Genomic DNA, 14,971 nt, shown 5'->3' with positions numbered 1-14,971 from the left:
GATAAATGAATGAACATAAATCTGGTTTTCGAATCCTTCCTTATACTAAGACCTGCATGTTCTAAGGACCACCATCACTCCTTAGGACTATTGGGACAGTAAATGAGAAAATAAATGTAGAGGCATCTGGCATTATTTACCAGAAAGACAAAAGAGACAGAATGACCTCCCCAGCCAGGCTCCTAGAATCCTGTTGAGCTCTTCTTGAATCCAATAACACACTTGAAAACTCAGGCCTGAGAACTGGGGGTTCCGTCCCTTCAATTCTGCTTGGCCCACATGTTTCTTTGTGTCCTCTAGCATTTGAAAGAAAGACTCAGATAACATGTCTTGGGGAGGAGGAAGCACAGTTTTAAGAGGCAGTGTCCACTGTGCTGTATGAACCTGAACAAGCCACGTGGCTTCTGGGGGTTAGCTTCCAGCTCTGTAACACAGGAAGAAGGGTGTATTGAACTAGTGACCAGTCTAAACTTAGACAGAAGAGTTCTAGAAATCTACTTGGGCCCTGCCTGAAAGTTTCATCTTTCTTGCTGAGTAGTGTCATTTCATGCTTGTGTTTATATCAGGGAAAACTGAACACACGCTCTCTCTCTCTCTCTCTCTCTCTCTCTCTCTCTCTCTCTCTCTCTCTCTCTCTCATACACACACAAACACACACACACCATGTGTGTTCTTATGTTTTCATATTACATGCACACAACAATAAGAAAACAAGAATCTCAAAGGATGAGATTTTAAGCTAAACATACATAATGTAGCATTCCAGGGTATGCATTTCTCTCCTTTTTTCAAGATGATCTTCAAACTGTTGACATCACTGGTCCAGTTAATGGCACTGCATCTGACCCCCTCTATATTTTTTTAAACCAGTATAGGAGACGATTTAATGATTTTACACCCTTTCTGGAAAGACTACAGGACTTTCCATAGCCAATGCCCACTGTTACCAAGGTTGATCTCAGTTGAAATTTGGATGACCATCACAGTTTTAAGTACTGGATTGGGTGACTCGATTCCAAAGTGAATTTGGATCCCCACATTACTTTTGGAAGACTGTATAAATCCCTGCAGGTAAAATATAACAAATGTGACGTTGGTGAATATTCTGTTATTTTTTTCATATTGTAACCAATTTGGGAATACATTCAAGTAGTAATTATGCTCACAGCTTTGTTAAAGTAAAAGGGCTTTGTGCTGATGTTTAAAGCTCAGAAAATTCAATCACTGGGGCAAGTAATAGACAATTACTACACCCTGTGGGGAGAGAAAATCCATTTTGAACCCGGTTGGAGTTGCTTCTTAGATAGTGCACCCTGGGTCCTAAATGATGAAACCATACATGTGTACAGTATTAAAGGCCACAATATGCTCTTCTCTTGTGGCTCATAGTTAATGACTAGTGATTTTTGTACAGAATTAGGCCATTTGTTGATGGTGTTTTGTAAGTCTTAGTCAAAAGTAGAAAACAGACTAAGAATAAGGAGGAATTGGAAGGGAAACAAATTTTATCAGCAGTCTTTAGCAAGCTAGCCTTCCAAGAGGGAGAAACTTCTCACTATTTTATGGGATTGAGGCACAGAGGGACACAATGCAAGGGCCAGGTGGCAACTGAGAGAGCTTGGGATGATAATGGCTTCAGTGTTTTCTGTGACATAAAAAGCAAAATCAGCCACTACAAAAGGCAGCTTGCTAGCTGTCTAGTTTTCTAGCTTTAAGTTAAGGGTTACAAATTTGACTGCATATTAGAATTACCTGGTGAATTTTATGTACTCCAGACCCAAGCTGTAACTCCAAAATGTTGAATCTGTCTTGGGAATGAGACAGGCATTGCGTTTTTTTTTTTTGAGAGATCCCAGGCAATTCCAATATACAGATCCAATGTTTGAGATCCAATAATAAGACAGTGTTTTTCAAACCTTAATATGCACATAGATCACCCAAGGATCTTTATATATTTTCACTTCGTGTGCATTAGTGTTCTGCCTGCATGTATGTCTGTCTGTGTCAGATCCCCTGGAAGTAAAGTTACAGACAGTTGTGAGCTGCCTTGTGGTCGCTGGGAATTGAACTCAGGTCCTCTGACAGAACAGTCAGTGCTCTTAACCACTGAACCATCTCTCCAGTCCCCCCACCTCCAACCCAAGGATCTTGTTCACATGCAGATTATGATTCAGAGAATCTGGGTTGTGGCTTAAGATTCTGCATTTCAAACAAACTTGTGAGTAATGCTGTTGTAGCTGTTCCAAAGACTTCACTTTCAACAAAGATGTAGACAGTCCTGCTGACCAGATATAATTGATAGCTGGTACTTGCTCCATATAAACTAAGACTATTTTACCACTTGGAGAATATTTCTTAGGAAACTTCCAGGATTTACAGCCATATGCTATATGTCTTGTAACGATTCTCCTATCAACGATGGACTGCAGTACAATGGTTAGTCCACAAAATTGTATCACCAGGTAATATGATAACCACATTCTATCATACAATCACACTTGGCTGTGTTTACAAGTGACAGAACTAACCAACACTATGCATCTCAGCATATGTCACCGCCATTAAATGACACATGGCAATCATTTAAAGAATGGTTGCTTTAGGGAAGAAACTTGTGTTAATGAAGGGGAAAAAACCTGATGAGACTTATTTTGGTGACAGGAGAATGAATCACATTTGCAACCTCTTTATGATGAAGGGAGCATCACTGGGAGCAATGATAGACTTTGGTTCTCTAAAACAGGGACAGAGACACAAAGATGGGACTTGTAAAACTTGCTAAAGCTTATAAGTCCAGAATATGCCACAAACTAGCGCAGATCATTACAGTTGTTTTCCATGAAGCTTAGTGTACTTTCTGAGTGACCTCAGTTCAGTAATCTCAAGGGCTCTGCGGGGCCTTCAAACGAGAATCAATTTTGGCTCCAGTTGCTATGAAATAAATCCCTCCCTACTTGTCCTCCACATTGAAGTAGTCAGTCCTATAGTCTTTGATTAGATGTGTTTGATTCCTCACACCATGCAACCCATGGAAATCTTTAGACTAGCTTCTGTGCTGAAAATGCTTTTAATTTACAAAATACAATCAAACCCTTAGTTAGATGGTGATCTGGGCCTCTGAAAGGGCTCCTAGTATACCCTGTAAATTCTTGGCTCAGAAATCAGGCTTGGCCAGAGTCAGGGACTTTGTCACTGGAATTCATAGTTCCTTTAGTTTGAATTTGTGCAGGATCTTCAGGGGTGCTCTCAATGGTATGAGTTGGGATGTGGCTGAGGATATTGATATTAGGGGTAAATGTAGTGGGATAGTCACAGGCTTGTGTGTGTGTATGTGTGTGTGTGTGTGTGTGAGAGAGGGGGGGGACTTAGTGCTAAATAACCACAATAAGGAAAAAGACATATTTTAACATCCAGAGATCTAAATTATCTGAGCAGTGGTAATTAAAGTAGTTTGTTTTCTAAATTAGTCCATAAATGAAGCCTCCTTAAAAAGTATCATTTGTATAAATGTATGGCAGCTTAAAGTAGATTCTTGTGCAAAGCTGTGGAAGAGGGAGTTAGAGAAGGAGGATGGCTTGTATGAATATCCACCAGGGTGCACATGTAGTGCAGGTCACTTAGGCTATGTGTCTGAGGTTGCCTTCGTCATATATGTACTTCTTTATAAAGACAGTAGTCATTTTCAGTTTCTTTTTCTGGTTATGACAGAGAAACACAGGATGACACCATATCCTTAGTCCACAAAACACTTACACATATACACTGTCTCATGGGGGTTGTTAGCGTTCTAAGTTCTACCCCACAGTTACCTGGCAATAGCCAGGGGTATGCCTGACACTATAAAAGGGGCTGCTTGCCCGCTCCTTGCTCTCTTGCTCTCTTGTTCTCTTGTTCTCTCTTGCTCTCTACTCTTCTTCTTCTTCTTCTTCTTCTTCTTCTTCTTCTTCTTCTTCTTCTTCTTCTTCTTCTTCTTCTTCTTCCTTCTCTCTCTCTCTCTCTCTCTCTCTCTCTCTCTCTCTCTCTCTCTCTCTCTCTCTCCCTTTCTCTGCCCCTACTATCCTCTTAACTCCCTTCCCTGTGCCCCTGAATAAACTCTGTTCTATACTACACTTTCATGTCGCTGGTCTCTCAGGAGGAAGGAGTGCCTCATCATGGGAGCACAGAGGCACCTCCTTCCCCCACACCTCTATAGAACATATCCCTGCTCTCGTTATCTTTTAATAAATATATCAGGAGTCCCTCACAGTAGAGGCAGTAACCACCATTATGCTATCCTATGATACTAATGGTCTTACCTAGTACTCTTCCCCAAAATTTCTACACCTCAATGTTGGTGAGCATTGGCCACTCTAGGTCACAATCTCCTCACTCGTCAGAAGGATCTGGAATATACTAAAGTAAAGATTCTCAATCTGTGGGTTACGACACCCTTGAAGTCAAATGACCCTTCCACAGAGGTCACATATTAGGTATCTTGAATATATGATATTTACACTGAGATTCATAAGTCAAAAAATTACAGTTATAAAGTAGCAACAAAAATTGTTTTATGGTTGGGGGTCACCACAACTGTATTAAAGGGCTACTGCATTAGGAAGGTTGAAAACCACTGGGCTAGAAAAATGCCCAGTTTAATGCTCCCCCTTCTCTCCTCCACCCCATGTGTTTGTCTTCTTTATTTCTCTCCTTCTGCCTCCCACAGTGATAATGGGCATAGGCAAAATGGTTGGTGATTTCATTTAAACCCATTTGAAAATGAAGTTTTACAAAATCCAAACATGAGAAAACATTCCCTGCTACCTCGGAGGGAATCCCTGACCACTCTGCTTGAGTTTAAGTTGGTGGCTTCTGTGGTGGTTTTTGATTTGAAGAAGCCGGAACTCACATTCAGCCTGCACTGAAGTGACTCCAGTGCAGCTTGACTGAGTGGGCAGGATGGGGCTTTGTTTGTCTTCTTCAATGCCGTTAACAACCACTGGCCTCATCCTTATGGACAAGGACTTGCCCTTTGAACCCTTGAACACTTTGTAAGCTCTTTGTAAGCTGCTATATTTATTCTCTGTGCATAACCAGAGCTCCTAATACCAGTTCCTGCAGCAGCAGTTCCTGAGGTATCACACTTTCTCACTCACACCTTGTCCCTGCTGACCCAGAGCTGTAGAAGGGTGTCAGTTGGCATGTTGAATAAGGGGAGGAGGCACAAGCAGGAGAGAGAAAGAGCCTTTCTAGAAGGTTGAAAGGTATATGATAGAAGGTCTTTGTATTTTCTTAACCTGGATATCCTTGAGAACAGTGTTATACCTAGTAGCGATAAAGTGGAAGAAACAGCCTGTCTAGGCTGGCCAATGGCTCTTCAGAGAAGCAGATGGAGTTATACCCAGGCAATCTTTGGCTGAGAGCTCTAATGGTCAGGGAAGTGGAAGGAAGACTTTGTATTTTTTTTCCTCCACCCGCGATGTGACAAGGTCTGCATGCCATTTATCTTGTCATATCTGTTTCCAGAAATAAATCAGACCCCAGAAATGGACCTGCCAGTTTCTCTGTCACTTCTGTGACCTGAGGACAGGTGGCTACTGGGTTGTAGGCTGAGAGATACCCTGCTATCAGTCCTCTAGTAACAGCACCATAGCCAATTCAGGCTCACTCCCAAAGAACAGAAACTCCAGTGAGAAGAAGCTAAGCACAAACCCAATGAAGAAACTAGTCTGATGACAGCTTCATGAATTTGTTGGGAAATATCTGGCTTCTACTTTGAATTTCTGCAGTCATCCTCAGATACACCATGTACTCCACATTGAAGGGGAGGCTATAGAGATTATTCTTGCCAGAAATCAATATACAGGGGGCATACCTTAGACTGGCCTGGAATTCTAATTCTAGTCCCAATGTACCCTTAAGCTACTTATCTGACTTCACTGGTGGAATTAATTTCCCTGTTGACCATATGGGCATACTATTAGTCCTCTGCAAAGTTCATTCCAAGGACTGAACAAGTCATATATTGAGTGGAACAAAGCAAATGTGCAATTGCTTCATATCTTGCTATCTGTGGAAAAAGTAGAGACCTGTTTGGAGGCATCAAAAGTTTCGCTTGTCACATCCTGATCAGGACGATGTTGGAGAAGATAGCAGGCCTATTGGGATCATATCCTACTCTGGTGAAATCCTCTCTTCTTGTGTTAATCAGAAGGGTCATGGAAGAGGTAGCAGGCCTAGATCAAGGCCAATCTGTAGGAGCAAGGGAGGTTTCCCAGAAACAGTGAGGGCTACCAATTGAACTGAGGATATGTACAAGTAACAGGTGAAGGGGTATCTAAAAAAGTTGTCTTTTTCCTTTGGGAGTGGATGAAGGAAAGGTAAAAGAGGGAAGAACTCAGGGAGGGAGACTACCACTTCTGAAGGTGCAAATAGACACAGTCATTGTGAAGAAGTACATAACATTCAAAGATGTCCCTGAGACATGTCTTGATTTCTGTTTGGTCTTGGATGTGTGACTTCTCTATACTTTCTGTCTTTGTACTTATTGGTCCCACCTAAGATTCTCTTCATCTTTTCCTCATCCTTTCATGGGAGATCCAGCCACTGTGAGGGACAAGTTGTGGGAAAAGAATCTTAGATTCATGGAGCCTCCACAGTACTGTGTGCCTGTGCCCCAAATATTTCTCCTGTTTTTGTTACCTCTTCTGTTCTTCCCCTTGTTCGTGCTATAGTCTTGTCTGATGGAGGACATAAAGCTTCACTAGACAATAATCTCCATGAAAATAGGAGTCTTATCTCTCACAGCTTAAACTCTAGTCCTCAGAATATAGTAGGCATTTACAAAATAAATAGGTCACATGAGTGAATGAATATATATACATGTGAGTTTTGGCTGTCTGAGGTTTTCTGAGGCTGAAATAAGGGCCAGTCTTCTCAGGAAGGAATAAAGCCTTTGGTTAGGGTAAGTGCCTTCAGCCTTTCTAAAAGCAGGCTGCTTCCCAATTGTCCGAAGGAGATTTCTTGCCAATATACTGGGTTAACTTGTAGTTTCCAGAGGGCATGTTGCCCACAGGGACACGGGCTCTAGAGTCCTCCCTTGGAATTACTGCAATGTGTCGTGCCAATGACACATCAGTTACACTCCACAGAGATGTTTGGGCAGCATCCGTCACTTTCCTCACCCCCTCCTTCCTCAAAGCAATTCCTTATTTTGTGTATTTGACACATTCTGATGGCTTGAAAATGTCATGGAATTGTTCATTTGTTAATGCTGCATTTCTATAGAAAAACTATTTCTAACCCCGTGATGTGCTGGGTCACTGCTCTCTTTCGTTTGAGAGGTTGTAATCACAGTTTGTTGGTGAGAGGATAAAGATATGATGACCACACGACTAAAGTCTACACAGGTGAGGTCGAGGGCCTGTCTTGCCTCAGGCTTTTCAAGTGAAATGGAGGATTATTGAATTATTATCAAGCCCAACCACACTCCAGGGCTTCACAGATCCCTGAGTTAGACATGGTGCCTGCTTTCTCCATGGCAACAAGGCTAAATATGGACGCGTTTCCATGGAGAGCCATACCACAGCTGCAGCCCTGCCTCCTCCAGGAAGCATCCTCTCTGGGTTCATTTGCCCCCTTAGAAAGTGACCATCAGTGTTCAGGAGGTATCTAAGACATGAAGACAATGTCTTTCACCTTTGAGAATTTTTGTTTCCAACAAATATTTCATTGCCCCTAGATCTAGGCTCATCAGTACTCCTTTCTCTTGGTAACTACATGTTGGTAGAGGCCACAGTTCAGAAACATGGACAGGTGAGGTTCATGGGCTCAAAGACCATTCATACAAATCATTCCATCTTCCCTTTTCTCTGAAGAGTAGAGTTTCCTATTATCAGAGGAAAGGAAATTTGATTGGCTAGAAGGAGAGAGTGGGTAAGCATACTACTCTTTAAATCTCCACATCTCTTTGGAGAATTATTGCTACAGAGCTTTTGAAATATTTTCTGAAATTTCCCATACTTTTCAAATTCCATAATGACAACTACACAGAGTTTAAATGTCTCTTTCCACAGTCATAGAATATTCCGATGTGACAAGGTTTTATTTTTCCTCACGGGAAAGTACGTTTGTTGTGTTTTCAGATTTGAACTGGATTAAATATCTGCATTTCTTAACGGTCTGACAGAGCAGCGTGGAATGAAACTTTGTTTTTGTTGAAGGCTGAAGATATAAGCTGAGTATTAGGCTTCAAAATAGCCTGTTTAGCATCACTTGGTTATTTAGAGATTACATCATGTGTGTTTATAACTTAATCGCTTGTTAACTTGGGTCTTTATAAGCACAGCTGATCAAATGGGTGTGTTCGTGTATATTAGGAAATATCTATAATGCATATGTATACATAGAGCTGGGTTGTGCTGCCCAGTTAACTAAGCTATGGAAACTATTTTGAGACTGGAGAGATCTCGTAATGCAGTTATAAATAGTCTCTTAAGAAAGATTCATATCATGTGTTCTGTGTTGCAGGCCACGTGGCACCGGAGCCAAGTGATGGATGACCTGCAGTCCCAGAACCTTTCAATGGACATGACTGATTCCCCTCCCACTTTGGCTAATAACAGACTGGAGAACGGCATGGCCCAGCTGATAACTACCGAGGCCTGGAACATCAACTCCACTGACCTGGTAAAGAAGGCCCTGGTGACCGTGCCTGCCCCATCAATTCTGAACCCCCCAGCTGAGTCACAGAGTGGCATGGCTCTGAAGGTAGCAGCCACCGTGCTGCAGCCCCTGTGCCTTGGGGAAAGCCCAGTGGTGATGCCCATTCACATGCAGGTGGAGGGAAGCTCTGCGCCAGAACTCAACCCCAACGGCAATGCTACCTACGTTATGACGACACAAGGCCCCGTGCAGTTACCGGTGGTGTTGGAACAGCATGTTTTCCAGCATCTCAACTCCCCTCTAGTCCTGCCTCAGGAGGCCCCGTGCTCCTCCAATGCTATCCACAACAATCTCTTCCAGGGGGCTGAGGACTCTGAGGCCCAACCTCAGCTCCTGGACCTGAGGATTCCAAGTCAACCACAGGAGCCTACGTTGCCTTTTGAAGCTGTGCTCCAGAATTTATTCCCCACCCAAGGCTCTTTGGGCCCTCCACCCTGCCAGCCTCCTCCTGGCTATGCTCCAGTGCCTCCCCAGCCCTTTAGCTCCCCCTTGTCTCCCCTAGTCCCACCAGCTACCCTCTTGGTGCCCTATCCCGTGATTGTCCCCTTGCCAGTTCCAGTGCCCATTCCCATCCCTGTCCCAGTGCCTCAGAGTTCTGAATCTAAGTTCAGCCCCAGTTTCCCCAAGCCACCATCTTCCTTCGGCCTGCACTCCTTTAAAGGTACTCAGACCACTCTGGAAAAGGATGAACTGAAGCCCTTAGACATCCTCCAGCCAAAGGAGTATTTCCAGCTCAGCCGCCACACAGTTATCAAGATGGGGGGTGAGAATGAGGCCCTGGATCTGTCCATGAAGTCAGTGCCCTGGCTCAAGGCTGGGGAAGCAAGCCCCCCAGTCTTTCAAGAGGACGCGGCCCTGGATCTGTCTTTGGCAGCCCACCGAAAAGCTGAGGTTCCTCCAGAGACATTGTATAACACCAGTGGGTCAGCAGATATTCAGGGTCACACCCTGCTGGAGAAACGTCCCAGTGGCATGGAAATGCCCTTTGCCCCGGCCAAGTCTCGTGAGGCCTCAGCCATGATGGATAGTCACAGCAGCAGCAGCAATGGCACCGAGATGGTCAGCCAGCCCATCCACCCTGGCAGTGAGTTAAAGCCTGAAAATAACATTGAGATCGTAAGTGAGTCTCAGGCAGCCAAGGTCATTGTGTCAGTTGAAGACGCTGTGCCTGCCATCTTCTGTGGCAAGATTAAAGGCCTCTCAGGGGTATCCACCAAAAACTTCTCCTTCAAAAGAGAAGACTCTGTGCTTCAGGGTTATGACATCAACAGCCAAGAAGACGAGTCCCTGGGAAACACCGAGCCTCTTAGGAAACCCATCAAAAATCGGAGCATAAAGTTAAAGAAAGTGAACTCCCAGGAAATACACATGCTCCCAATTAAAAAACAACGGCTGGCCACCTTTTTCCCAAGAAAGTAAATAAGGGCTTTAAAACATTTTTATGATTATGATGTGGGGAAAGGTGCATTGTTTTTTTTTAAAGGCATCTAAAACAAATTATCTTTGTTAATTATTTTGGGGCATAGGTGGGAGCAGAAAGGCAAATTAGCTAGTATCATTTTCTTTTTTAATTTTTGACTTTTCACAAATGAGTAAATAAGAGCAACCTATTTTTCAAGCAGATTGCACATTTTTTTGCAGCTTTAATGGAATATTGGGTGAATCAGAGGGGTGAGAGCTATTTTCATTGCCACAAAGTGCTTTGATGATGTAATACCTAATAAAGGGTAGGATGACTATTTCACAATAAATGTTTGTTTGCACTAATTGGTTGCAGTATTCTGTCATTTGTAAAATTTACATTTCTCAACTGGCGTGGTTGGCCTACACTTTTGCTTGTAAAGAGCTCTAATTTATTACTATTTAGAGACCTAAGCTCTTCAGGCATGTTGGGAAATACTGCCTTGCGCCTCAGAGGAGGAGGATTCAGGGTATGTATGGTCTCTAACAAATCACTTTTCCCTCTGGGCCTTGGTTGGGTTGCTGCTGCTGCTGCTGCTGCTGCTGCTGCTGCTGCTGCTGCTGCTGCTGCTGCTGCTGCTGCTGCTGCTTTTATCTCAATGTGGCAAAGGCCCAGGGAGGGGGCAGAAATGTGAGTCTCAAGTACTCAAGGCCTCTCTCAGGTCACTCAGTTCTTGACTGTGTTTAGTTTTTTTTTTTTTTCTTGGACTTCTCCATGCTAAAAAAAAACCCACAAATGAGTGTAAAAGAATAAAAACAGTGCCTGTGCTTGGCATAGTGGCCATTGCCTGTAGACTGGAGGTTGAGGTGAGAGGGTGGTAAACTAAAGGCAAGCCTGTGATTCAATGCAGGATAAATGAATGAATAAAATAACAAAGTAAAAGTACCCTGCTTCTCTCCCTGGACCTCAGAGCATAGCTGGGAATGGCTGCCCTTTGGCAAGGCAATAAGAACATTGTTCTTAATGGTTTGAAAAATCTTGTGAGTCAAGTGCTGTTGCAGGCCACTCAGAGCCAGGGGAAAGTCAACTTCATATTAATTTAGACCACAAGAAAGTCAGTCTTTGTTAGATTAGCTTAGTGGTTCTCAAATGAGGGTGATTGTGTGTTGCCTCCCTGCCCCGCCCCCACCCCAACCAGGGGACATCTGGCAATGTCTGGCAATGCTTAAGGATGATTTGGGCTGTCACAACTGGGGGAGGGGCTTTCTATCATCATCTAGGAGGTAAACTAGGGACACTGCTACTGCTGAACATCTTATGATGCAAAAAAGCACAAGCTAGCCCCACCCCTAACAAAGAATGGCCTGAGCCACAATGACAACCATGCTGAGACTGAGAAGCCCTAGCTAAGCCGCTTCTTGATGGATGGAAGCAATACACTTGAAAGGAGAGAGCAGTGTGTTGCTCTTCCGAGACAGCATAAAGCCACCCACACAAATGAGGAACTGTGAGCAAGTGTCTAAAATAGGCCTGCTAGGTGGCACATCGCACTTGTGTCTGAAACTGTGCTGGCGAGAGACTGATTAGAGCATGCCTGCTTTCAAACTTAAAGCTCTTTCTTTCACTTCTTGCAATTAGTATGTATCCAGCTGTTACTGCGAACATGAACAGGAGGAAAAACAGTTGTAAGACTGTTCTTTTATTACCAGTCCCTCTGTGGATTGGGTTACAGTTTTAGCTGGTCCTGTATCATACAACCAGCATGGATTTTCCTTTTCCCTGCATTTTTTTTCTGTGCTATTCACATTTCTTTTTTTTCCCCAAAGTTTGACCAAATAGCTGTTTCTCAACTGACTGGCTAGTCTCATTCTACATCAGCCAGATGCCATCTTTTCAGGATCTCCAGGGTACAGCTACCCTCCCCAGCCCCTGTTCTTCTTCCCAGTGTGAATTTCTGGCCATGTTTTCTAAGCACAGTATGCATAATAGTTTTAAATCAAATGGAAGAATGTACAGGGACTAGTGTCGTCTATTTGCTCGCTCTCGTTTTTCCTCTAGGCTTGGGGTACCTACTGCCAGCCAGGAGATTTGGACTCACAACAGATTTGAACCCTTCCTTTATCTAGATTCAAGGAAGAAAGCCTGCAATTTGCAGCTGTTAGAAGCAAGTCCTTAAATCGATAGACATACAAGTAGAAAGGAAGGCATTTGGAAACTACAATTACCTTAAGACCTCAAACCACAAATGTCTGTTGGTTGTAAGGGAATTCCCTCTGTCTTCAGATGAAAGCTTGGCTTTGGTGAGGAAGGGCAACTCCATCCGTAGGTGTTGAGGCAATGGGAGCCCTGATAAGATTCTGGAACAGGCTTTTCCCAACTGAGCCACAATAGGTATGTGTTCCCGGCTATACATTTCTCAGGATTGAGCGAAGGTGAGAGAAGTGTGTTATTATTATGGGTGCTTTGTGCGTATTGTGGTAGCATTGGAAGGCTTGCCAATTGAGATCTGTGCACAGAACATTTATTGTGCTGTGCTACTAACGTAGAGACACTCTTTACTTCTTTTCTCTTCCCATCCTTTAGTGGAAACTGGAACCCAGTACATTTTGTTACCTACTGGCCAGGGAATCAGGAAAATGAGCAGGGCCCATTGTTGTGGCCAGAGTAAGCCCAGTGATTTAATTCAACATCCCTTCCAAGCCAGAAGTTTGCAAATTTTCACATCAGCCTTTAGGGTTAGCAGCCTGGAATTCTGGTTCCTTGTCAGAGAAATATGATCCCCATGGGGCTCACCAAGTAGGACAGCAGCAAACTCTCCAGCCACATCATTTTTTTCTGCTCAGTTTAGCTGTACTGTCAGTGTTATGTGTGCACTCCTGACTCCTGTATCCAGGTAACCTGCTTTCAGGGTTCAGCCGTGAAAGATTTCCATCAGTTTTCCCCGCTGACTTCATTTTCCATCTCTTCTCACAAATATTTTGGACCAACTAGCAGAAAGTTCAGATTTTTAGTTTTGGGGGCTTTTGTGGTTTGTAAAAAAAAAACCATGATTAGTCCTTGAGAATGTTGATATTTGCTAAGACTTGTAAGGAAGGCTTCAGTTGGCTTCAGTTCAGAACGGATATTTTTTTAAAAGAAGATCACAAAGGTCCATATTTGGGGTCAGAAATCCCCTTGTAGAGCAAAGTGTCATTTATCTAAAGGAAGGGAGGGCGAGGGATTACGATTTGATCGAGTTACACTTACTATCTCACCCGGGGGAAGTCTTGGCCAATAAATAGAAAAGTTCGAAACTGTGCTCAAAAGGTTTTGTTAAAATATACAGGCAAAAGTATCACAATTTAAGTATGAAAAGAAAAGTCTGCGGTGCAAAGAACTCCAAAACGAAGATGGGGAGCGGGCCAGAAAGGGGAGGAAAAGAAAGATGGACGTAAGGGAAGGAGACAGGAGAGAGCACGTCAGTGTCCTCATTATCTTCATAAACCGCACAATTAATAGAACAGCAGGAAATGATTTAGACTTCATTTTACAAGAGAGGAAATTGAGGCTCGGAAGAGTTTTCTGCTTTCAGTTTTTAAGCATCAACAACTCAAAAATATGTACTTTGGGTTATTCTTAAATATTGGGTCTTAAACCCAATGAACCCACAGGAATTTGGACTCTTTGGGGCAAAACCCAGTATGAATTAGTGATGATTCTGAATTACAGATTCTTTTTCAATCATTTTCGAGACCATTCCAGCTAACTGGAATGCTCAGAGCACTTGGCACAGTAGTTAAAGGGAGACTTCAAGCTGAAGGGCGTAGATGCCAAGCCTCTAAAAGCCACACTTAAAAGCTGCTAAGCTGAAAACTTTAACAGCAGGGAAAAAGTGTTAGAGGTCATTCTGGCAGACTTTGCTCCTCATTAAATGAAAACTGCAGTTTTCCACAACACTCACTTCCACCAGGTCAAATAACTGACTTCCCACATTAGTGAGACAAAGCACGGTGACTTGGAAACCCTTAGGATGTCATCCTAATAAATCTATCATTTAATTAACATATTGGTTGATTGGATGTGAGTAGAGCATGTGTATATTTGGAAGAATTACTTCCCAAACATTGCGAATAATCTACTTGCCATTGTTTATAGACCCAGGGATTACTAAACCAAGTGAGATATTAGTTATGTGCTGCTAAGATTATGAGTAATTCCAATTTACAGGAGTTGAACCACGGAGGATTACCATATTAATTTAACTTGTATGCTATTTCTCACTCAATTCTATTCTTTAGGTACATGCAGATAAAACTAGACGCCCTCTACTGACGAAGATTGTAAAAGTCACCTAGAAACAGTCCTTCTTGCGCTAAATACGTTTCAAAGCTAAGATTTACTAGCCCAGGCAATTAATAATATAATATATCATTATTACATTAATAACATCATGGGGTTCTCATTATGGTCACTTCAAATACATCCCTTGATTTTTCTTTAGGACATAATTCAAGGACTATGAAAAAGTACTACAATGAGCAGACTGAAGTTCTAGGGAACAGGGACTGAGTTATTAAGGTTTCTCGACCTCAGTACTATTGACAGTCAGTGCTTGATGTCTCTTTGCTGTTGAGGAAGTAAGAGGAATGGGGAGGGACAGCTTAAAGGATATTCAGCAGTGTTTTTTTTTTTAACCTCTTCCCACAATATTACAAAAGACCTCTCCTCCAAACATTGCCAAACATCCCCTGGAGGATAAAGTCACCCCCCAATCTAGAACCTCTGTTTTTGCTCTAGAGCAGCGGTTTGCAGCCTTCCTAATGCTGTGACACTTAAATACAGTTCCTCATGTTGTGGTCACTTCCCACCATAAGATGATTTTCGTTGCTA

At 42.9% G+C, this 14,971-nt stretch overlaps 1 protein-coding gene across 1 annotated transcript in view; it reads left to right on the top strand.

Annotated features, from left to right (window-relative positions):
* The window catches only part of Rai2 (retinoic acid induced 2), a 62,502-nt gene extending 51,621 nt beyond the window's left edge, over positions 1-10,881 (top strand). The window contains 1 exon segment of the mRNA NM_001109316.1: positions 8,506-10,881. Coding sequence (NP_001102786.1) covers positions 8,530-10,119 — 1,590 coding nt within the window. The 5' untranslated portion in view covers positions 8,506-8,529 and the 3' untranslated portion in view covers positions 10,120-10,881.
* The last annotated feature ends 4,090 nt before the right edge of the window (positions 10,882-14,971 follow it).

Source organism: Rattus norvegicus, chromosome X (genome assembly GCF_021556685.1).
Source record: "Rattus norvegicus strain SHRSP/BbbUtx chromosome X, alternate assembly SHRSP_T2T, whole genome shotgun sequence".
Lineage (NCBI taxonomy): Eukaryota > Metazoa > Chordata > Mammalia > Rodentia > Muridae > Rattus > Rattus norvegicus.
The sequence above is the reverse complement of the archived record's forward strand: the minus strand, read 5'-3'. Positions and strand labels throughout refer to the sequence as shown.